Source organism: Hipposideros armiger, unplaced genomic scaffold, assembly GCF_001890085.2.
Source record: "Hipposideros armiger isolate ML-2016 unplaced genomic scaffold, ASM189008v1 scaffold_338, whole genome shotgun sequence".
NCBI classification, from domain to species: domain Eukaryota; kingdom Metazoa; phylum Chordata; class Mammalia; order Chiroptera; family Hipposideridae; genus Hipposideros; species Hipposideros armiger.
Genome location: NW_017731688.1, coordinates 1,072,018 through 1,097,974, shown reverse-complemented (window position 1 = coordinate 1,097,974; position 25,957 = coordinate 1,072,018). Strand labels below are relative to the sequence as shown.

Genomic DNA, 25,957 nt, shown 5'->3' with positions numbered 1-25,957 from the left:
GGGCTGCAGCCCACGCCGTCGCCGGCGACCCACGGCAGCCCAGCTCCAGGTTGAGCTGTTGTTCAGCATCTTAGCTATGGAGGGCAGTGTCACTGGCCCTCGTATGTGGGATCCGAACCGGGGCCCTCTGGCATCCCAAGCGAGTTCTTAACCATCGCGCCACTCGGCTGGCCCACTATTATATGTATTTCATACACACACACACACACACACACACTCATGTACTATATACAGTACTTATGAGCCAGATACTCTTCTAGGCCTTTGGGATATAGTGAAAAATCCAAACTTAAAATTTACGGCAGGAGAAAAATAATGGAGTAAATAAGTAAACTATGGTGTATGTTACAAGGTAATAAGTGCTCTGGCAGCAGTGGAGGTGGACTATGAAAAGATTTTTAAAGATAGCCACAGATTTTCCAGATGAATTGATTGCAGGGTATGAGAAATAGAGGAATCAATAATGATTCTATAGTATATGGCTTGAATGATAAAGGATGGAGTTTTCATCAACAGAGATGGGGAACGGTGTGGCTAGAGCAGATTTATGAGGGATTATGATGAGTCACAGAATCTAAGTTTGAGACACCAATTGATATCCCAGTGGAGATGATGAACAGGCAGTAGGATATGTACATGTCTGGAGTGGAGGGCAGAGACCTGGGCCACAGATAATACTGGAGAGTTGTAGCACCAAGTGATAATTATATGCATACCTACGGTAAGTAGAGAAGTGGAAGGATATTTACCAAAATTTGATGGTGCTAGTCTGTTGGTGATTTGATTTTAGTAAATTGTGCATCTTTCTTTAAACATTTCTATACTATATATGAATTTCTGTAATGAATACGAATCTTTATCAACATAAAAAAAAGAATTAAAATACAGAAAACTAAAGGAAGTTTGTCCTTTATTAGTCTTCTTTTCTTTTGGGATTCCCTAGGGACCTGTCTTATATCCCATTATTTATCTCAACTCCTTGACAACTAGCTTAAACCTCAGTTTCCTCATTCATAAAATTAGGGAGGTGAAACACACCTGCAGATTTCCAAACTTGAGTTTATACCAGAATCTAACAGGTTACTCTGATTTTGTTATTTTTTTTAACTGAGCCATCCTGCCACCTGCTGACAGCTCAGCGGCAGCTCAGCTCGGGCCATGAATTCAACCGGCAACCCTGTTGCTCAGAGCTCACACTCTTGAGCAAGCTCTTAACCAACTGAGCCACTTGGCTGGCCCTTAACAGGGTACTTTGAAAAAAATAGATACTGGGTTCCAACCAAACCTACCAATGATCTATATTTTAACATTAGAAAATATACAAATAAATGACAATTCATTCAACCTAAGAATGTATTCCATATGTTTGGAGTTTAAGAGTATAATAGTTTATGCCAGTTTAAAAATAATTATTTTTTTTATTGTGAAATAAACACTTTTAAAAATTAGTTTCAGCTGTACAACACAGTGCACTAGTTATACTTTTTACCCCTCAAAGTGACAACCCCCTCCCCCAATCCACCGCCCCACTCCCCTCCCCCCATTATCATGCATATCTATTGAAATTCCCTTGACTCCACTCCCCACACTATATATATACTCTACATCCCGTGACTATATATTCAATTATAGTTGACATACAATATTATACATCATCAGCTTCAGATGTGCAGTGCAGTGATCAAGCCTCTACCCCATCCATGAAGTGGTCTCCTTAACAAGACATGGGACCATCTGACACCCTACAAAATACTTACAACATTAATTATATTCCTCGAACTGTCTTTCATATCCCTGTGGTAATATTGTAGTTACCTATTTATGCTGTCTAATCCCTTCCCCTTCTCCTTTGTCCCCACCCCCTTCCAACTACCAACCATCAATTGTTCCTCTATATCTCTGAGACCACTTCTGTTTACTTTCCTCGTTCATTCAGTTTTTTAGATTCCACATATAAGTGAGATCATATGGTATTTGTCTTTCTCTGACTGACTTATTTCACTTTACATAATAGTCTCTAAGTCCATCCATATCGTCCCAAATGGTACGATTTCATTCTTCTTTATAGTGGAGTAATACTCCATTGTATAAATATACCACAGTTTCTTAATCCAGTTGTCTACCGATGGGCATTTTGGTTGTTTCCATGTCTTGGCTATTGTAAATAGCGCTGCAAGTGAACATACGGGTGCATATATTTTTTTCGAATTAGCGTCTTGGGTTTCTCTGGATAGATACACAAGAGTGGAATTGCTGGGTCATACGGTAGTTCCATTTCCAGTTTTTTGAGATACCGCCATACTGATTTCCATAATGGCTGCACCAATCTGCAGTCCCACCAACAGTGCACCAGGGTTCCCTTTTCTCCACATAAAAATAATTCTTATAGCAGAGTTTACAAACTGAAGTATGCATTAAACAGAATCCCAGAGATGAAATGTTTGTCCTAAATAATTAAATGTTCCACATTCAGATGATATAAACTGATTCATTTTCTTGCTCACTGTTTACAAAACAATGTATTTGAAAACATGTGTGCATTTAAAGAAATTAAAACGATTCATACCAAAATGCCGCTTTTCTCTTTATTTAAAGTGGCTCCAGGAGGAAAATAGGCAGTAGTACTTGTTGTAATATCCAAACTTGTACAAAGGTTGTCCTGGGTGGCACAGTCCATCCATCCTACATTAACAAGACCATCCTAAAATGAAAACAAAAAAAATAGGCCGTGTTGGAAGTAGAAGAAAAAGTTAAAGGGGTTTAGCTTTATTTAGCGAAAAAACTTTTCTATTATAAATTAAACTTTTGAAAAAAATACTCAAAAATGATGCAGATTTGCATAACATAATTAATAAATTTGATCTAATAAACATAAAAATTACATTAACCACATACAGAAAATATATTACTTTTGAGTACACATAGAACTTTGATAATTTTTGTAACTGGTAAACTCCCAACACACAAAGGGAGCTTTAACAGTGTTGAAATATCAACAAAAACTATTCCCCAACGATAATATGATGAGAGCTAAATAAATAACAATATAACAAAACAAAACAACAAAAATAAGGTTTGGAAATGACAAAAACAATAATATATTTAAGTCTTTGGTTTGAGAGCATTTTGTAATTAAATTACAGAATGCTTTGAAGTGAATGATAGCAAAAGCATCACATGTCAAAATGCATTGAACACAGCTAGCTAGCTATTTATAGCTATGAATATAATTCTCAAAAAACAAGAAAGATTACAGATAAGTGAGTTAAGTGTTCAAGAAACTACCACAGAAAATATCTGGAATCAGTTTTTAAATGTGTGTTTTAACATGGCAATATAGTTTTACAAAACAATTGATGCTTACCAACATGCCACTAAGCCTGAGTCGTGTCTGTGAAGTCAAACAATCTAGAGGAAAAAAAGAAAACAGGAGGCAATTTCAGTTTTATTAAGTCTACACTTTTATTTGACTTTCTCCCAAACAATCATGTTGATTCTAAGGCAATTAACTGAGCTCTACTGGTAAATACTGAAACCTTTATTTACTCGGTAGATACTGAGGTCAAAGTCTCATTCTACACACAAACATACACACACACACATTCATTCACTCTCATTTTCTCTCTCTCTCTCTTATTCCCTCCCCTTATTTCCCAGGATTTCTAGCTAAAGAGAATAGGAGTAATTTTCTCTCAAGTTCCCTTTAGGACCTTACTCTCCAATCTCTCCTCCTATCAACAATCCCCTTTTATCTCATTTTGGGGAAATCAGATGTAATGAGCCTATTTGATAAAGATATGTAAAGAATCCTTAAACTAAAATACAGTCTTAAAATAGCTTTGTCACTATTTTTATGAAAGTTCTGTAAGTATGAATGCCAGGACAAAATGAGATAGATTTAGAAGAAAGAGAGCTGAGCATCACAGAGCCTATAGGTATAGGTAAAATCAATCTACCTGGGATAAAAGTAAAAGAATGTCAGAAAGTTTTAAAAGTTTTCCTCATGTGTGGAATGAACAGCAATCTGTGCATTATGCCAGAATGACAAACTCCTCAAGGACAGACTAAGTTTAAGGGTGATTTTTGTCACAAGGCAATACTTTCCTAACATATGCGTAGGCCTTACAGGGTAGGGTTAGTGGTTGATTTTAGTTTCAAGGCAATACCTTCTCAACATATCGGCATAAAGGTTGAGAGGTGAAATGTGGGTGAAAATCCATGTTGGGGTTAAACATATGAAAATGTATTAATGAATTAGGATATTTTGTAATACTGGGACCAATTTTTTAACCAATCTCATTGCTTGAATACAGTTTACAGTTTGTGGTTTTGTATGTAGGGTACTGAATTTTCAACTTAATCTACTGGGGGAAAGGTTCCTAGAAATGGAAAGTTGTCATCTTCAAATATATAATTTATGAGGCAAACATGTATACATTTTTGATATACATAAGTATGAGGCAAGTCAATGACTCAAAAAAATTATTATTTTGGGAGGATTATATCTGTCAACAACTAATCATTTTTTGCAAACTGCCAAATATATCTGTGGCTATCTGAAAGTACAATTTACCATGAGTATGATTAAGCTGAAAAACTTGCTCACCAAACGGAAACCATAAATGATACTTTAAGAAAGTAATAATTTTAAAACCTCTCAATTGTAAAATAACAAAAAAGGTAAATATTCATTAAATAAAAACCTGTAATCTTGGGTATAAATTGTAGTTTGAAGTACTGAATAATCAATGATAATAGCATACTTAAGACTGTCACTTAGTCTAACAGTACACACTTCCAGTTGTAAAATTAACAAGATCTGGGGATCTAATGTACAGCATATAGTGATTATAGCTAATAAAAGTATATTATATACTTCAAAGCTGCAAAGAGAACATCTTAAATATTCTCACCATGAAAACGAAATGGTAATTATTTGACAGGATGGAGATAAGCTAATGCTATGGTGATAATCATTTTGCAAATGTATCAAATCAACAAGTTGTACACCTTAAAGTTACATGCTATTATGTCAATTATATCTCAATAAAGCTGAAAAATTAAATGTCATGGTCTCTTTATTGTAACAAAATAACTAATAAAATTACCTCCTCCTTTGGAACAAAAAGTGATCAGCCAGCCAATACCAGCAGCAAAAGCAGTTTGTATGGCGTTGACAAAATTTCCTTAAAAAAAAAAAAGCAAATTTCTGACCACTTATTACTTGATAATGAAAACAGTTTTCTAAACAGTTTTTTCTCTTCTACTCTCACCCTCTTCCAATCCACTCTGAGTAATATTTAGGATTTCCTAAAAATACTCTTAAGGATGTCATATTCCTTCACTGGCTCTCAATTTTTTTCATTGCATAAAATCTAAATTCATCATTTCATTAAGAAACTCAAAATGTTAAGTAAAGCCCTTTGTGATCTGAACTTTGTCTACCCATTTAGTCAGCCATATTTTTCCCCATGCCACTCCACTGAAATATTCATCTTTTTGTTAGATTGAAGAAGTATTGCCAGTTTTCCAAATACAGTTATCCTTTAAGGCTTCCTCTTCACTTTCATGACAGATCGGGTCTGACCTCATTCAAGAAGTATTTTCTAACCTTTTTTATTTTCCCTGAGTTCTTCCATAGCCTTCATGCTTCTCTAAGTTTCCCTCTAGCATAACAGTTACTACGTTTAATTTTATTAATGGTTTACCAATGTCTTCCTAAAATAATGAGGTCCCTGAAGTCAGGGATTATGTATTTTATTACTATATCCCTATCATTTAACATTGCTTTAGACACATAACTGGTATTCAATGAATGATACGAGCATCACTTTGATGTGAATAATATCATTTCATGGGTAGTATAGAGTAGTTAAATAACCCACCTAGAGTCACTTGATGAATTAAAAGCCTAAGATTAGAAGAGTTTTTAAACTTTAAAATTAAAGTTTTACTTTAACTTACTGCTTGATTTAGTATACTTATTAAAGCAATAAAGCACTTGGTTTATTAAACATTCAGTTGCACTTTGAAAGTTGTGCCTTCATCTAGTCCCATTTCATATCCATTCCCCACATCTTAATTGTTTTAGTTTCTTTACATACATATTGCAATTCATTTGTTAAATGCCTGCTATTTAGTAGAGGTCAGAACAAATGGCACAATTACCTCCTAAGAAGCGTGGGAAAAATACTTTATGCCACTGAAAAATTTAAAATACCAATTTCAAAGTATCCTTGAACATCAAGCAAATTAAGAAAATAAAATTACCTGTCCATAATTCTGTCACTGTACTTCTAACATGTTGCATGGCGAAACTTGCTAAGCTTTCCTTTGATCTGTCACCATGGTATTTCACTGCAGCCTATATTTTTTTATAAAAAGAGAAACATCTTTTACTTTTTCTTTTTAAAATCCACTAAAAATTATACCAAATAAGTAAAAAAAAAATTTTTTTTTTTCATTGGGGAACAGTGTTTTTTTCAGGACCCATCAGCTCCAAGTCAAGTAGTTATTTCAATCTAGTTGTGGAGGGCGCAACTCAGTGGCCCATGTGGGGACCGAACTGGCAACCCTGGTGCCATGATCACTGCGTTCTAACCAACTGAGCTAACCGGCTGCCCCAATACCAAATAATTTTGATACTACATTGTTTTGACTAATATAGTAAGAACTGTCTCTCAAATGTACAGTATATTTCCAAATCATATGCTGAGACCCTTGATTATATAGATTTCATGGAAGACATTTAATGATACTATTTATAATAATTTTAGTTTCAGTTTTATCACTTAAAACTGGAAAGAAGGGATATCAGAACTTTATATTCAATGAGACAATACCTGTGAAATACTTTATAAAGTAGAATGTGCATATTGGTTACATTATGTTCCTAAATACAGAAACTGAAATTGGCAAACATTTAATTTTGACATAGAGCAAAGTACAGCTGATCCTTGAACAACGTGGGTTTGAACCGTGCAGGCCCACTTACACTGGGATTTTTTCAACTGTCTGCAGTTCAAACCTGTGTTGTTGAAGGACCAACTGGAGGTTGGGAATCTTCGTTATGTGGAGGGCCCACTTGAGTCAGATGTGTTTTTTCAACTGTACAGGGATTTGGTGCCTCTAACCCTTACGTTATTATTTAAGGGTCAACTGTTAATGACATCATTCGTTATGTATTCATAATATAATCCAAAATGTTTATTATTACTAGAGCCTAGTTAGACAGCACCTAAAATAAGACTTAAGAATTGAAACATTCTACAAATTCACATATTGTGTTTTTTTTAGTACTTTCCTTGATATAAAGTTCCATAAACTTAAAAAATGTTAACTTGATCCCTTACCATTCCAGACCTAAAAATGAAAAGGCTGGGATAACTATTGACTCCTTTCATTCGGCAAAGCATTCTATCATCACCACAGTTAACGGCTCCAATTCGAAGTAATCCATCCACTTCTTTAGCAAAGTCTCTCCACTATGAGAAAAATAGAAAACATAAGTATTTCTCTGATAAGATCATTTTTCTTCCCTTGAACACTCTTCAAGCTATATATTCTTAAAAGAGGGCATTTTTAGCAAATAAAACCATATGTGGAATTATATAGTATTGGTGATAGTTATAATTACTATTAATAGAAAAAATCCTAGTATGTTCAAACAAACTCAAATAACAGATTAATCAGGATGTGAAATGTACATACCGTGGGAGCTAAGTCATGGCAGTGTGAACATCCTGGAGAGTAAAAGTTCACAAACCACAGTTCTCCAGAATTAACAGCAGCATCTAAAAGTACATAAAATGGAAACAACTTAGGATGATTTACTAAAAGATTTGTTATGCATTATTTTAGTTAAAAAATTTCTGTTGAGATCAGAATGAAAAAAAAATGTTAGTCATGCATCTTTCATACTGCCTTTATCATTTTCTGTATTATTTCTTTATAAGAAAACATTATTTCAACTGTCAAACTAATACCTTAAAAAAACTCTTTTAAGGTCATATTTGAATAAGAAGCAGTCTTGAACTGCTTGATACATGTCACTATGAAGCTGTAAAAAGAAAGGAAGCAACAGTCAAACTTCATGTAAGTTTGTGTGGATGAGAGAAATGAAAGGCGGGGAGGAGAGGAGGGAGAAAGAGAGTGGGAGAGAGGGGGAGAGGGGGAAGAGGGAGAATATAATGTAGTATAATCTATAAGATGATCTAATGCAAATCAACAAAATTTATTCATTTAAGGGCCGGCCGAGTGGCGTGTTGGTTAAGAGTCGGCTTGGGACGCCAGCTCTGAGCAGCAGGACCTTGGTTCGGATCCCACATGAGGGCCAGTGACACTGCCCTCTACAGCTAAGATGGTGAACAACAGCTCGACCTGGAGCTGGGCTGCCGCGACTACCTCAGCTGGGAAGAGTGTAATGATAATACCAACATGGGCCAGTGAAGCGACGTCCTCCACAACTAGACTGAAGAACAAACGGACAGCAACTTGTCTGTCCCCTTCCCTGGTTTCCCAATGCTGTTCCCCTCCCCCAATTAAAAAAAATAAAAATTTATTCATTTAAAAATCTGAACACTAAGGATGTGCTCTAACATTTAAGATAAATAAGTGAAGACAATTTGTTTTTGGTTAAAGCAGTGGTTCTCAACCTGTGGGTCGCGAGCCCTTTGGGGGTCGAACGACCCTTTCACAGGGGTCACCTAAGACCATCGGAAAACAAAAAGATATTTACATGACGATTCATAACAGTAGCAAAATTACAGTTATAGAGTAGCAACGAAAATAATTTTATGGTTGGGGGTCACCACAACATGAGGAACTGTATTAAGGGGTCGTGGCATTAGGAAGGTTGAGAACTGCTGGGTTAAAGAGTTTCCATTAATTCCATACCAAAATCACATCAATTTTAAAAAATATTTTTCGTAAGTTATAGTAAGTAAATTACATGAAGACATCAAAACATGCATACTATTCTAAATATGTGTAACTGATTCAGGTTAATTAGTAACATATATAGGGCTTAATGTTCATCTACATTTCAATTATAAGACACACAAACCTATGGGGAGAACAGTTAACCTGTACATTACAGACAAAAGTGTATAATTTAGAATTTTATCAGCTGTTTTTTGGCAGTGTTTAGAAAGTCTGACAAACAGACTATCTAGTTGGTCAAAATGATTCCCATGTTGACTTAGTCTACCCAACTAGTGCTATTAATAATTTGTCTAACAATTGGTACTAATTTAGGTAAAATCTTAATAGACTTAGTGCAAACTTAAATAGAAACAGGATATTTTATTAGCTATAAACAAGTAATGAAGAAGTTATTTACATATAAAAAGAGCAATAATTAGACTAGGTATTACTGTTCATAAGTCAAATAAAAATACGATGCACAACAAATCTGAATAGCATCTAACTGCGACATAAAACCTTATTTGCAGTACAAATGTCTCCTATCTTGGTGCTTTGTTTTCATAGAGCACTTCTAACATATTTGCCCAGTTTCCACTGTTGTTGAATAAGGTTAAAATGTTTTTAATACTGTATTACCAAAGCTCAATGGGATGTTTTTACATATTCAGGGACCCAGAATACAATATATTTCAAAATGCAAATTTTGCTTCTGAACTACACTCCAGCTGATGTCTGTTAATACCTATGGAACTATAATAGCTTATTAGCCTAGAAAAATGTAAAAAATGGCAGAGGTGTTCTGGGCTCTTTAACTTCTTGAGCTTGTCTTCAAAAGGATGCCTGTATTGTGTGGGTACTTTTCAGAATGATTAGTTTAAGTGCGAGATGTTCTGTTTTTGCAGATACTATCTAGAACTCGTTTATAATGACTGATTATATACTTTTATATATGTACGTGTACATATATGTGTACACTTTTCTGACATATAAAAATAACATGCACCATGTCTAATGGGAAGTATGAGAACATTAAAAATTTTTATTTTTCAACTACAGTTGATGTTCAACATATTAATTTCAGGTGTACAGCATAGTGGTTAGACATTTATATAACTTACAAAGTGATCTCCCCAATAAATCTTACACTGAACTGACAACATATGTAGTTATTACAATGCTATTGACTATCTTCCCTAAACTGTACTTTACATTCTTCTGACTATTCTGTAACTGCCAAGCCTGGGCGGGGAGCCTAGTGTGGGGCTGGAACCCCTCACTCCTCAACGGGCACTTCCGAAGCTGAGATATCCCTCCTGATTCTTAACTGCCACATGTGGGTGTGGGACTAACTTGCTTTGCATCTCTGCTTCTCCTGCCGGTCCCAACGTGGCTTTTTCTTTATATCCATAGTTATGGGAGTTCTGTTCAGCTAGTCTTCAGATGGTTCTCAACGGTGGTTGTTCTATAATTTATTGGGTTGTTGGAAAAGTCATGACACATTTTTGCAATGAAAAACAGAAAAAATCGTCATGAGTTTTCCGACAACCCAATAGCTTTAATTTTTGATATGGTCATGGGAGGGGAGCACAGCATTTATCTATGCCATCTTGACAGGAAGTCTGATGAGAACATTTCTAAAGCTTTCAAAGTGGCATTTATTAATCACATTTACTCTTCTATACTATAGTTGAACATTCTAGAGTTGTGCTCCTGATAAAAGCGATCTATGTAATTTGGACTAACTCTCCCACTACAACTACAGAACAGAATAAAATATAGATTTTGTTCAACAGATTTCATTTTCAACAGGTTTTCTGTTGAAAGCATCAGTGACCAATGCAGTGAAGAATTAGCAGGCCAAGGTGTGGGAGGACGTGGAAATCAGAGTGCCAACGTTTGTCACCTCTAGAAGAGGCAGTTCATAGGTAAGAAACTGAGCAGAGCTTCCAAGAAATTCATGAGGCTAGAGGGAGAAAAATGGCGTTCAGGACACATATTAAGAAAGCGTCCTGTAAATAAAGATGAACTGGAAAGGGACCAGTTCTCTGGAAGTCCAAAGCTCAGCTTTTGAATCATTTCAATCTGTCTGGTAAAGCTGATCTGAGATTGTTAGTGACCCTAGCCAGAAGAAAGCGTAACTCCTCTCTGGAGGAAGAGAATATACATAACTTTAAATTAACTCCACAATTATTTATATAATTAGTTATACAAAAGACAAGGCTAAGCAATTCAAACCAACAGAAACAATTGGTAATGGAAAGAGACCCACAAACTAACAGTAGGCTAATGTGATATTTACGTGAGTACAACTTGATACTGCTCTTCATGCTTGCTCTCGTCCCTTGGCTTCTTTAACTAAAACTTCAGGATCACCTTGTCTTAGCCTAGGAACATGTAGCCTAGCATTAGAGAGCAAATGGAAGGGTGGCAACTTTGCATTAAGCGTATCAATATTAATTATTTCTGAAAAATTATCTCTAAGGGTTTGTGGCTGTAATTTATTTTTAACTATTATTTTGGGGTCCAATATGAACTATTAGCGGTTCTTAACCTCTTCTTCATAGTGACACATCGGCAAAAGTGAGTCTATGTGCAATATAACCATCAGGAGAACCTTTCATTTGTTAGTGAGCTTGCTGGTTTTGTTCAGTTCCTCCAATTCTATCTAATTCCAAAGTTTTCTGCTCCATTTGGACCACAATACACTTACTGACAATCTAGGCTATGAGAGACAATAATAACTATGAGAAAAGCAGTAGGTTCATATAACTACATGCAGAAAAGTGACGATTCTGCCAGCTTGTGACAGGGGTATCAGTTCTGTCTACCCACAATAAAAATGAATTCAATTTTCTTCCATTTCCTTTGTAGGGAAGATATGTTTTTGATTCATTTGCCTTAGAACTTATTCAAGTGTTCACATACAAAACTTTTAACAAAGAAATGTACTAAATAGCTATTTTGTAGGCCTGAGCTCACCAACATAAAGAAAATAAGAATAAAGTGTAATTCTTGCTTAGAAGAAAATGTAAAAATCAAGTGACTGTAATACATCTTTTTATAAAGATAATATATGATAAATTATCACATATATGTTTTGTAGCTAGTATGCTATTTTAATTTTCTAAATTAAATGAGGCTGTAACAGAGCAAAATAAAACTGAAATTTGATTCCAGGTAAAATATATTGGTTTGAAGTAGAAAAGGAAGAATAAACCTATTTTATTACACAAAGTCTGAAAGTGTAAGAATCTAATCCAATATTTAAATTTTTCTAAAATGCAGTCAGAAATCCAGAACTGTATTTTATATCCAATTTCATACAAATCACAGATAAAATTAAATTTGCTTCCAAAATAACCACATACTTATCTAAAACTCTAAATTTCCAAAAGCTATGAGGCTGTATTTTTGTAAGTTTGCAGCCAGCTCACCTGGCATGAAAACCTATCCTGAAATGATATGGGTTATGTATTCTTTTTACTTCTTTTATTTAGTATACATACTTATATATTTTGCTGCAGAAATATTAATGTTTTAAATATTATACTGCCCCACATTCTGCTAAACACTATCTTTTATCAGTGCAGGTATTTTTATTTTGTTCTCGTCCAGCTTTCATTTTCTATGCATATATATGTATGCCTTTTGCATGGTTTGTATTATACTGCATATACAATTTTGTATTAGGCTTTTTTTCACTTTACATATTCTTAAATGTTGTAAAAACCTTTTAATCATGTGGAAAATACTTAATAGAAAAAAGAATAAATATTGGTTCATTACAATGTCAAATTTGTCAGTCATACACAAACACACACACATAGAATGTTGAGGATGTTGCTTAGCCCTTCCAAATTTCATTTCTTCATCTGCAAAATGTGAGGAATAATTGTGGTTACTGTATAGGAGAGTCAAAAAAGTTCATTAAGACAATGGAAGGAAAGTTGACCATAATAAAAGAAGCTACGTGAAAATCTTAATTACGGCTATAGAACATTATTTAATAAATAATATGTACCATATAACCTTGCAAAAATCCAAAACATTTCTAAATACATCTGTCCTCAAGCGTTTTAGATAAAGAAATTGGTCTTGGACTAGTTTTGGAAAATTGTATGCCCACAAACTTACCAAATTCTCTTCTATCCAATGTTATGATTTCAGGATCATCATCATAAATACCTAATTTAAAAAGTATGTAAAAATCATAAAATTAAAACTTCATCATAAAAATAAATTACTTTTCAATTATGTTCTTAATAAGTGGTATTGCTCAAAATTATATTCTATGGCTACAAATTTTAGAATATTGGCAGAGGTAGAGACAAACTTATTAAGTAAATATAAATGTAATTATAACAATAATTAAAACCAATATGAGACAATTTCTCTATCATTACTATATAAAGTATCCAAATAATATTAATGATGGATATAGACAAGGGGTCAGCAAATTTTTTCTGTAGAGGGCAATTAGTAAATATCTCAGGCACTGTGGGACATGTGGTTTCTGTCACAACTACTCAACTTGGCTCTTAAAGTGTGAAAGAAGCCATAGACAATATGTAAATATATGAACAAAACTATATGGGTATACCTCAGCGGTACTGCGGGTCCGGTTCCAGACCACAGCAATAAAGACAGTATCATAATAAAGCAAGTTGTAATCTTTTTGCTGGTGGAGGTTTTGCCTCCAATTTGTTAAGAAAGAAAGAAAGAAAGAAAGAAAGAAAGAAAGAAAGAAAGAGGGAGGGAGGGAGGGAGGGAGGGAAGGAAGGAAGGAAGGAAGGAAGGAAGGAAGGAAGAAAGAAAGAAAGAAAGAAAGAAAGAAAGAAAGAAAGAAAGAAAGAAAGAAAGAAAGAAAGAAACATCTGTGAAGTGCAATAAAATGAGATAAGGTATGTCTGTATCCAATAAAATTTCATTTACAAAAAACCAGATGGCAGGCTAGATTTAGCCTGTGAAATGTAGATTGTTGACACCTGATATAGGCTATCAAGCTGTTGTGAATATACTTGAAAATGCTACTTTGAAAAGCAAGCTCAGTCTTGAGAAACAAGTATTCCAATTATAAATTGAAAATGTTTTATTCAATCTAATATAAAAGCATACTACAGTTGCTAGCTTGCATTTGAGGTTAATTAATGACTTAAGAGAAATATTAGGTATCTGAATGCTCTCTCTTGCCTAGGTATATGTGTTTACTTTCCCCTTCCCTCGATTTAACTTGTTTACTTCTTCTGCTCTTGCCTCACTTCTTATTCTTGTCAATACCTTAAACCATTAAGAGTGGCATTTCTACTGAAATGACCACTATTAAACTTAAAGGGATAAATTTAGCCTTTCTTGGAAAACACGATGCTCTAAATATTGGGTTGTCGGAAACGTCATGACACATCTTTGCAACGAAAAACAGAAAAAATACATGATGACGTTTCCGACAACCCAATATATTGAAAGGCTTTAACATTTAACTTCTACTGCAAATATTTTTAATTAAATAGCAATCCTTATTTTAAAAGTATTTAACAATATTATGACCAAAACACCTTCTATCTGTGCAGATAATATCTACATACCACCTGACTTTCCTTTTGAATTCCACTCCCATGTTAAAGAGTCAAGGTGACACATATTAACTACATAAGCTAAGTGGTAAAACACAATTAATTTTCTAAATTTACCCAAATAAAACCCCAAGAATTTCATAAGGAATATCATCTTACCAAAATCATAACGATAATAATTCCAGCTTTCATACTGGCCTCCTTCTTGATTATCTGCAAGTCCCTTTTCTCCATATTTGTCATACTTTTTCCGTAGATCTTCATCTTTGAGTACTTCATATGCTCTATTGATTTTTAAAAAATCACTATGTGCATTTGCGTTATTCTATTAAAAAAATATTAGATATAACATCTGTTTCAGATACACAATCAAGTCTCTTTAGAACCTATATGTACATTTAATTTAATATGAGGTTTCTGGGAGAATAGATATCAAGATAAGGAGTAGTAAAATATGAAGCGGTTTATGATGGGTTGAAATAAAAAAGGATTTTTAAAGAACTACAATCTTAAAAAAAATAAGAAAAGTGGAAACTTTTCCAAGAAAACTTGGAAACTTAAAAACATCACATTCTGAAATTTAAAGAAAAATAAAAAAATAACCCTAAAAACGATGAAATGTAGATTTCAGGGAAAGATTACCAACTAACAAGTCTTAGAAAAATATTGATTCAGTGCTCAGCTTTATGCAATCAAAATAAAATAATCCTATTTTAAAAATTCTATCTAGAAAATTATAACCATATCTTTCTCCTTAACAAGTGTCAAATCTCAATATGAAAAAATTAGATAAATTATAAAGATACCATAAGAATTAAAATTAATTTAGTTTTGAAAAATTATATTATTGGGTACATAATAAAATATTTATGATTGGAATTAACTGGATCTGGCCGCACTCAAGTTTATTTATAATACTTTCTGACCCTGGTCTTAGACTTGTGCATGGGTGAAAATAGTAAAAATGTTGAAGCATGCTATTATTAGCATGCTATTACTGCCATTTTTAGCAAGACATACTCTCTAAGTTCTAAGGAAATAATTTTTGTTCCTGTTCCAAATACTTGATCTCAATCTACTTTACTAAGAAAAGTACCTCAACTACTTCACAGACATTTTTGTCTGCTTTGGGATTAACACTTGTAACAGAACTGTTAGAAATTAATTTTCAAATTAAGAGGGAATTGCATTTTTGGTATTGACATGCCTTCATATTGTTCCTTTTGCTCTTCAGTTTTTAGTACAGAATTGAATTATGATTTTTGAGATGTGATTGCTCTTAAGCATTTTGAGCACTTATTTTAAAATAATTTAAGTAGATATCAAAAGTTACTAAAATACATTAATCAGATATGCTTAAAAAGAAATTTTTACCTACCGGGTTTTTATCAGGATGAAGCTTCAATGCCAATTTCTTGAAAGCTTGTCTAATTTCTCTACTGCTTGCAGTTTTGGATACTCCAAGCAAACTGTAAAAATCCTGATCTGTGCCGACAAAAATGGCCATAGACACTATTAGAAAACAGAGAACGATCCTTTTCAAGTCTCTGACATAGTCATCTTTATTTAACCAGACGCCCATTCTTTTTCTTATACAAGATCTGATTTAAGTGAACGTTAAGATACACCGCTGGTTCCAGATGATGTAATATGCAAGTTTGAGAACTTCTGTCCACATTACTCCAACGATTACTCGAACATCACGAAATTTTCTCCCAAATGTTAATCTAAAGAGAGAAGACCAGGTAGTTAAAGTGCATTTAAAAAAATCCCAAACCCAGTAATAACACTACTTATTAAATAACATGGTCAGCAATACAATCTCCATTAAATGGCAAATCAAGGTAAGTGCTCCAGGCTCTATTTTTCGAGGGCCCCTTTCACTGCTTCCATATCCAGGTATCCACATTTGGGAAATCACTTAAGGTCGCAAGCAAAAGGTAGTGTGTGGTTGTAGCTACCCTGTTTCCCCGAAAATAAGACCTAGCCAGAAAATAAGCCATAGCATGATTTTAGGTGCCAAAATATGGCACCTTGCATACTATTTGAAACTGAAGGAATGTAGGGAACAGGCACCTTTCTACCTGAAACACGTCATAAAGCCCTCATGTGAGGAGTGTGTGCCCTCCATATCCTGAAGGAATCATGCTACGGCCTATTCTCTGGCTAGGTATTCTTTTCGGGGAAACATGATAGGTAGAACACTTTAACACACTGTGGACCGGTGATGCAGATTTGCGACTATATATTTAAAGGCCCCGTCCTCAATGTGTTAAAAACAAAGTCGGCAATTTGTTCTGATCAGCCCCAGAACACAAGGGAGAGGGAAAAAACGGCTTCCTTCCTTTTTCTACCCAGCTTAAGCGTTATGTTTCTGTAACACCACTTCCTTTTTGGCTACTTCTTCACCCCTCTAAGGCTTTAAGTTTTCATTCTCATCAGATTTCATGACAGGAAACGGCCTTTGAGGGGACTAGAAGGAAGTATAGGGTCGTTCCAAAGGGTCTGTATTTTTCACATAACCCTTCCAAAAATGACAGTGAATTTATATTGTTATGGTAGACAACTTAGACCATTTTTTCCCGAGTTTTCTCAGACGGTGATTGCTTACATTTAAGTAGGGACTAATAGGATAATAACTGCAAGTTAACAGCGTAATTTTATTGCAGTTTACATTTGGTATAAATAAAAATAGAAAAACGGAACCAGCTATTTAGACATGTTCAACTGTGTAAGGGAAAAAATAAGCTCCACTTTATCAGACATTTATTTAAACTTGTATAATTCCAAAGGTCTCAATGCTCTGAAAAAAATCTAACCTTTCTAGCATCCTCAGTTTCTGCTTTCTTCATTTAATTCTAAATGTGTAGTGTTTTTCTTCTTACCTGTGGTTGTGGCTCATTTCTAATCCCCTCCTTTTCATGCTACCAAAAAAAAAAAAAAAGAAGAAAAAAAAGAAAACAGAAAAAAGAAAGGAACCTTTGTAAAATCTAAAGATGGAATTAATATCCAGACTAGAAAACAATGATTAGGAAAAAACAGAGAACATGTTCTCAAACACCACTTTGGGACAAGTGATGTGTCCTGCCTAGCAGTTGCTCTCAGCGTGGGTGTGACTGACTTGCTCTGTGCTGAGCTGCAAGGACAGGTGGAAGGAAGCTGCAGGTAAAGGCAATACGAACGCCTTCTTGCAGCCATCACTCTAGAATAGGAAGCAGGGAGAGGGTAAAGGTGGACACATTGGATTAAAGAGATAGTCAAGTGCTGCTGGTGTCTGAAGTCTCAGGCTGGAAAAGGGAAAAAGAAGCCCGAGCAACTAAGGCCAAAATGAGAAACCGGGGCAGGAAGAGGGGAGCCGCTGGCCGGAGATAGGGCGGTACAGGTAACAGGGAGGAAGACGGGGAGCGAGAACACAGTAAATCAGCCGCCGAGCGGAGAAGAGGGCCAATTCAGGAGCACGGTAGTTCGGCCCTCCCTCCATCAGAGCCGCCGGCTCCATCAGAGCCCCGACCCATGCCCACCTCGGTGTTGCGGGATCGCCTTCTGCAGCTACTCCCCCATCCTCAATCCCCGGCGGTGTGCCCAACCCCACCGAGCGCAAGCTGTGCGTGCGGGAAGGAAACACGCACTCTCAGACCGCCGGGCCGCGGAGCTCGGGATGAGGGGAGGATGAGCCGCACCGGCAGCAGAGAGCGCGACCACCTCCGGTCGGCTCGCACGCCGGTCTCCAGGGCGAGCCGGGGCGGGGCCTGGCGCGGGGCACTGTGGGAAAGGCGTGGATGGCACGGCCTGGGAGGACCGGCCGCAGGCCTTGCGGGTGCGGCGGCTGCGGGGTGGGGAGGTGGTGTAGGTTTAGGTTGACGTGGCCGTCCGTGCGAAATCCGGCTCCGGTTTCAACCCGGAGCTGAAGGACACGCTAGAACAGCAAAGTCCGCGCCCCCGCACTTCTGGGGCTGGCGCACGCCCCGGGCCGGAGGCGGGACGACGAGGCCCGCCCCTTCCTGCTCCCGTTGCTATGGTGACGGAGAAACCCGGAGGGCGGGTTTAGGCTTGCGATTTTCTTGTGACCCGGCTCTTAAAGGGAAGGCAGGGCTGTACAGGATTTTTCGTGTGGGTGGGACAGAAAGGGGAAATTTTGTGGAAAACGGAAAGCTTGAATGAAGTGACATTGATTTCATGGTCAGACTTGAATGTTGAAGAGGTAGTGCTTTTCTCGCCTCAGCCCTGATTCCAGCCATTTCTATAAGAAGCCCTGGATCTTTTGGAGAATGATATTTAGATAGCAAGAATCTAGGTGCTAGGCATACTCTATGCTTTGGGGATGCTGTTATTTTTAGGCCTTTTCAGTGGATAGAAGTAGGAAATACGCGCGCGTGCGCACACACGTTCACGTTTACATATATCTGTAAAACTCTGAGCTTACACCAAAACTTCCAATTCCAATATACCGCCTAAGGAGCCATTCCATTCTACTTTTCTCTTTTTTACATGTGTAGCTCCTTTCTTGACAACGAGGAACCTGGTTCCCATTATCTTTTATATATATATATATATCAAACAAACAAATATATATATTTAATATATATATATATATATTTATATATTATATATATATATATATATATATATATATATATATTTTTTTTTAACTTTCAGTCCCCATATGTAACCAATCTCCAATTGCTGTGCAGTTTGTACTGGGCTGCTGTCCTGAGCAGATGCTCCACTCAGTTCACTCAGGCTCCAACCTATGCCAGGCTGTCCTCCCACCTGAAGGGGCTCCATCCAATATGCAGTCACTCACACCCCTCCTCCCCAACTCCTTCACCCCTAGCCCAATATGGATACACTTCTCACCTTGGTTGGGCTCTGACACTGTGCTAGCCCCACCTAATGGCTTTTGGTCTGTATTATTCAGGGTGGGGAAAGGCCATGATAATTTTTTCATAATCATTGAAGCTATAGTTTGAAGAGTACATTGTAGGAGGGCAACAGGAAGGACAGGAAAACAGGCTAGGAGACTGTTGCAATAGCCCAGGTGATGATGATGGCTTGGACTGAGGTGGAGTTGGTTCAGATATAGAGAAATGAACATATTCAAGAAAACAAGTAGGAGCTAATACATATACAGGATTTGGTGATGAATTGGTCATGATGGGGAAGACAAAGATATTTGAAGTCATATCTCTACTTCAGATAATTGACATCAGGAATGTCTACTTACTTCAGTGAAACCAAAGCCTTACCAGCCACAGTATAATAAAACTTGATACAACAGCTCGATCATACGTGCATGAAATATTTTAGAACAAGGGGACCGTTTTGTTTCATTTTTAATTCCATCTGGGGAATTGCTACTCATCTTTCAAGACCCAGTTCATGTTTCTTCTTAAAAATAATTTTCTGTGAGCCATTCAAGCATATTTGATCACTCCATATTTTATTATTGCACATATCATACCATATTGTAATTACATTTCATTAGTTGGCCTATAATGAATTTGAGATCAGGAATCAAATTTTATTTACTTTTTCCCTCAATGCCTGGCTAGAACAGTATTTGGAGTCTATTCCATACGTACATAAATGAAGAATCAATATTTATTATGTGCAAAGAAGAAAGAATGGCCCTTTGTTCCTGAAGTCCTTATTGTCTGGCCTGGGTGAGGGGCATGAAGAACACACATTCACATGTAGAAATATATGGTAATGTTGAGTGAGTGATTTAAATAATATGTTTCATAGAGACTCAATTTGGGGCTCAAGTGCTCAGAGTAGAATGAGAGGAGAGTATGTGTGTTTCTACATAAAAAAAGAATTCCTTAATAGACTTGGAGTTAGAATCAGATAGAACCTTTGAAGTCATGAAGTTAATTCCTTAAATTCATAGGAGAGGAAACTGAGGCCCACGGGAGTTGACGAATAACTTGCCCAAAGACACTGGACTGTAAATGGTTGAAATGGGAATATAACTTGATTTCTGTTTTCTTAGCCAGTGTGAAAAGATAATCATAATAACTAAAACTTACATATGCATTATATTCCCAGGCATTATATCAAGCACTTTACTTGTATTAACACATTTAATTGTCATAACTCTATGAAGTAGCTACTATTTTACAGGTGACGAAACTGAGGCTAAGAGAGGTTAAGCTACTAGCCCGATGTGCACAGTTAGTAATGGTAGAATTTGGATTCTAACCTGGGTAGTCTAGATATGGAGTCCATAAGGAACACTACAATCAGTTAATTGAAATATTTTGACAGTATTTATTTAAGCTAAATAAAGTGTTATTTTCATAGATTTAAAAAATAATAATATAATAACCCATCACAAGTACTTGATTTTGGGGGGTAAATTGTAATACTTTATTAGATCAGACTTAATTTGTAAAGACAAATTGTTGGATGTCTTAAAATCACCTACAGCACCTACTAATGAAATTGATATTTAATGTGTTAAATTCAGTTGAATTTGCAGTTGTTTATATTTCTATGATAATTATAATTTTATGTTTTCATCTCCAATAAACAGGTCTACCTTTAGCTCTAACTGTCCTCCTTTTATGCTTATTCCCCAACATCACAATTATTTTGACACTACAGTTTTTAAAAAAAATGTTCTGTGGTAATTAAACACTTAAACTAACAAAAGTGAAAATCAAGCAGTCCTAGGAATGTATATACACAAATACATATGTATGTATACACATATATGTGTATATATTTTGTATACATTGGTCTTGGCACTAATTCCTAAATAAATACTTGCTAAATTGAATTCAAAGCAAACAAAAGGCTGATTCCTTGCAGGCTGTCGTCTCAGAAGGGATAAGGCCTTTTGCTGAGCTCTGGAAATCAGCTCTAGCTGAGTGTTTAAGGACCTCAATGCTGGTAGAATTCTGAGGAGATACATCAAGCTATTGGTCCAACATCTGCAGATGCAAGGCTTAGCCCCAGATCCCTGATCATGACCAAGAGGTGCTAGTGTTTTCCCAATCAAAATCCCCACAGTGCAAGGACCAGGATACTCTTTCTGAATCTAATGTTTGGCTTCTAGATGCCTGGATCCTAGCCCAGGATGTGATGGGCAATGGAGGACCTGTACAGGATGTGATAAATGGAGGACATTTATCACAGACCTGGTATGTTTGATGCCTGGTTATTTGACATTGTTTTCTCAACAATTGGCACAAAAAGTAGGGCTCCTGGCCCAGCATACCAAGGTACCACAGATCAAAGACCTCCTCTGGAAGTGGGAAAAACCCAAATAAGACAATATGACTAGCTTCAAGGATTGGCATGAATAATTACCAACTGGGTGCAGAAACTAGTCCTTTGAAGTCCCAAGTTTCTTAAGCAATATATTTGTTAAGAATGTTAAGACATGGAGAGATACAGATTGCCAACATTCCCTGGCTGTTATTAAGGCCTTAGAGGGAGTTGTATAGGAGGTGAAGCAGAAGAGGAAAGGTGACCTGGAATTGCAGGTGAATCTGCTGTTTGCATAGTCTGATGGGTGCAATGTTAAAAGAGTTTTAGATAAAGTAAGACCAAATAAATGGACCGTTTCCCGTATCCACTTCCTATAACCAGAGCATTGTATGTTGTCATGTAACCAGGGTATATAGTGTTCCGTCAACACTACATAATAGGAGACGCAGAATGTTGTTAGGGCACTATGTAGAGCAAGAAGAGGGAGAAGTATAAAGCATGTGGCCCTTATACTCACTGTCCGCCTCTGGTGGGCCTTCACAATGAGGCTGCTGCTTGGAAGGCTAGGTAGTTAGGGCATTTAAATAAAGGAGCCAAATGGAATAACCTTGAAGGCGTCCCTAACTATGTTCTGTGAGGATGTAGAGGCCCCTTCCTGTGATAACCACACTGAGTGCTGAGTGTGTGAGATAAAGGAAATATTAGGGGAGGGCCAGACCATTAGGAAGATGAGAACAAGGAGGAGCCAAAAATTATAAACCCTCCCTATGACATTTAAATAATAAAATCATTTGTTTGAAAAAGTAGGTGTCCTCTGGGTAGTTGCTAACCAATCTACGCCTCTCCCCCCCATTACCCCAGTATCATAATTCATATATTAAAGCAGACGCATAGGTTGTGCAGTTGCAGATACTCACATGCGCAGTTAAAACATTGGAGGTAGGATGCTGTTTACTTTTGGGCTGTCTAGAGACCTTCCAATCAGACGCTGGATTATATATACTTCATGGCCCAGAAAATAAGCTGGGCCTCCTAGTGTAGGATCCTATAGCTATTACATGCACATATCACCTGCATAATATGTGGCAATAAAGTGCTGGAACAGGTCCCTAAAAAAGACAAATTTCACCAATCTGCTGCTTACCATCCCATTGGTAGATGGGCTAGACCTCCTGCCTAACACTGTATTTGCCGTAGATACATCTTCTCAAGGGTTTATCTGTTCTTAGCCATATTTTATCCATCCAGAAAATTGGGGGGACATGGAAGTGTCCGGAGTGAGTGGAACAAATGCAGTGCAGGACCCAAGCCTAGATAAGACTTCCCACAATCTCTTCTTTTCTCTCCTAACCTGACTTATCAATCAGTCAGGAAATCTAGACTGTATCCTGTGTCATGCATGGGTGGTGGACACGAATCTGGAGGCACTCATATATCCTGAATCACTGATGTGGCTACACAACCAGAGCCATGCTCATTCTCTCTACCTTATCCCTTGTAATACTGCAATTCTAGGCACAGAGACTCTGGTGGGTGGACCCTGTATTTATCATTCTTATGAATACGTGCATTCATTCTTATCTCTATGAAAGGTGGGAGAGTGTGGTGGTAACCGGCTGTCCTAGATCACAGGGAAATTGATTTATGGTTTGGTAGATTAGATAACACTCACTTTGAATTGCATATTCACTTGATAGTCCTAATTCAGATATCCAGTATTTGCCAGTGTCTAGTAGAAAGCTGAGAACTACTTTCATCTTGATAATATTTGTTACAAGAGGATACAATTGCCATATAAGAAAACTCTAAAGGCCTATGATGTAATTCTTCTATTGGGGCATGTCAGAAACACCATATAGTATCTCTGTCTGCCAAAGGCACTTTCAGTATCATTGAGTCTTTTGGTCATAAAATCCAAGTAACAGGACCATTTGCATTACAGCTTAGATCTACTTATTTCAGACCCTTTCTTAATTCATCTAGGTCCATCTAAAAATGGCCAGTCTCATGAATTCCTGGGTAAATGAGTTAGAGTAGCATATCTAAATATTATAGATAATGCATCCCAAATTCAAGAAGCCACCAAATATTGAACCTCTTCCTTTAACATAGATGCAGCAACTCATACAGTATGCCTTTTATACCATTTATACTACAATTTATATCAACTCATACTGTTATACCACTTTAAAAGATCTATTCCAACATGTCCTAGACCACTAGACCTCTACAGATCTTACAATGGTAAGATCTTACCATTGTATCAGGCTCCTGAAGTTTTTTTCCAATTCTCTGGCCTATGTATGCCTTAGCAAGGCATGGCATATTCTTATTTGTTCCACATGAATATATGGATCAGTATGATGGTCTACCGTATTATGACAGTAAGACGTTTGACATAGCTGTGGAATAAGGTAATACAGATATATTGTTGTTGATACCAGCTACATGCAAATTGCTTCTTGTTCCTCTTATCCAACTTAAAATAGCAAACAGGTTAATAGCTGCATGTCAGGTACCAAATACTGTGCTAAGTTTTTCCAGCTAAGAACACGTATTTGAAAATGTAACTTCCTCTTGCATCACCATTTTATTCTCCAAGAACCAATGACTTTTCCCCTAGCCTAAAAGAAAAGTTAAATTAGGATATGTTAGGAATTACCAGCCCTGCTTGTCTCAGACCTTTAATGGTGGTATTAATGTCTGAAATTTGCCCCGAGATGGGATCTTGCTTTTCCTTTACTTTCTTTGTGCCTGTGTGGAACAGTTTCAGATGCTTTCATTTGGCCCTTTCTATCATAAAACCCTGTTTCCCTTCAAGGAACCCATGCTGAGATTCTGCTAGTTACTCAGCATATCTATTTATACTACACATTCTAGGACTAGGGAAATAGTCCACCTCCTCTTGGGACTACTATTACACTCAGGCCAAAAGTCTATGGGTCCTATTCGGCTTAGTGGAGCATAGTGGAATTTTGAATTTTCCGAGATCAGGAAAAACTCAGAGCTGGTATCTAAACATTCCCAGAAGGTTTGGTTATTTCCATTTCCCAAGGGTTATGTCAGTTTGTCAAAAGGGCACTGGTCCCTGTGGGGAAGTCTCAAGGGGACAATTCACAATATATTCCTGTTGTCATGTTGCAGGCCTCTCTTTCAATTGAGGGCTCTATGCCTGAGAGCTGGTTAGGTCTGGGAGCTACATAAGAGTCTGTGACTCCTCACTGTGGTGACTTACGTTATTATTCTGTCCAGCAGACCCAGAAATTTTCCTTCTATATATATGTCAAACAGCACCTTCGTAACGGCCTATCTCTTACATCTCTTTGGAATCTGTAATCAATAAGCCATTGGCACAGATCATTGCAGACAGAATACTTTTATTTTCATTCCATCTCTATAATACTTGCACCCTCCTATATCTGCCCGGTTGAACGCTTACCACTTGGCCTCTACAATTCTGCGATCTTGTTCTCAATGAAATCAAGCAACTCATTTCTGCTGCCACTTTCCCCACCACCATTTCTGGTCTATAGAAGATAGCCACCACAGAGCCCTTTAAAGTTGTTGCTTCCCCTCTTCTCAATGCATTTATTAATCCTGTGGTGAAGGTAATGTTCTTTGGTCCTCCTGAAGGGATGATTTGGGAGTGGCAGCACAGGTTGAGCATAATAGATACACATTTCAATTTACCCTTTCCCCCGAGCCTTTAGACTTCTTCCTCAACAGTATTCCAGGAAAGTTCTGACATTTTGATCTCACTAACTGCAAGCCATCATTAATCAGCTTCATTTAGCTAACCTAACAGATTATTAACACCACTTCAGGTGCTGAAGCCAAAATATTAAATATGAAATTCTGAGTGAATGCACTTATGTCAATGAATTTGGCCCTATTTTTATAGCTCCCAGAGTACATACAGATCTTTGAGCTCTGGTTCAACTTATTCCTAGGTATTTTATTCTTTTTAATACAGTTTTAAATGGAATTTCCCCTCTTAATTTCTATTTCTGATACTTCATTGTTGCTGTATAGAAATACAAGTAATTTTTGTGTATTGATTTTGTATTCTGCAAATTTACTGAATTCCTCTAGTAGTTTTAATAGTTTTTTTTTTTGGTAGAGTATTTAGGGATATATATATTCTACATATATATGTTCTACATATATATATTCTATTGTACATATATATGGATAGAACATATATATGGATAGAATATATATATATATATATATATATATATATATAT

The 25,957-nt window shown here is 36.5% G+C and overlaps 1 protein-coding gene across 2 annotated transcripts in view; it reads right to left on the bottom strand.

Moving 5' to 3' along the window:
• Nucleotides 1-18,440, bottom strand: part of DNAJC10 (DnaJ heat shock protein family (Hsp40) member C10) — a 46,607-nt gene extending 28,167 nt beyond the window's left edge. Inside the window, exons 1-11 of one of the 2 annotated variants that reach the window (XM_019661196.1) lie at nucleotides 18,017-18,440; nucleotides 17,381-17,419; nucleotides 15,874-16,222; nucleotides 14,655-14,820; nucleotides 13,060-13,110; nucleotides 7,711-7,793; nucleotides 7,353-7,484; nucleotides 6,271-6,364; nucleotides 5,109-5,186; nucleotides 3,365-3,408; nucleotides 2,567-2,701 (exon numbers count right to left, since the gene is read on the bottom strand). In XM_019661196.1, the coding sequence (XP_019516741.1) occupies nucleotides 2,567-2,701; nucleotides 3,365-3,408; nucleotides 5,109-5,186; nucleotides 6,271-6,364; nucleotides 7,353-7,484; nucleotides 7,711-7,793; nucleotides 13,060-13,110; nucleotides 14,655-14,820; nucleotides 15,874-16,077 (987 nt within the window). In that variant the 5' untranslated portion in view covers nucleotides 16,078-16,222; nucleotides 17,381-17,419; nucleotides 18,017-18,440. The remainder of the gene's footprint in view (nucleotides 1-2,566; nucleotides 2,702-3,364; nucleotides 3,409-5,108; nucleotides 5,187-6,270; nucleotides 6,365-7,352; nucleotides 7,485-7,710; nucleotides 7,794-13,059; nucleotides 13,111-14,654; nucleotides 14,821-15,873; nucleotides 16,223-17,380; nucleotides 17,420-18,016) is intronic. The other variant, XM_019661195.1, reaches the window with a different exon arrangement.
• Nucleotides 18,441-25,957: the final 7,517 nt, after the last annotated feature.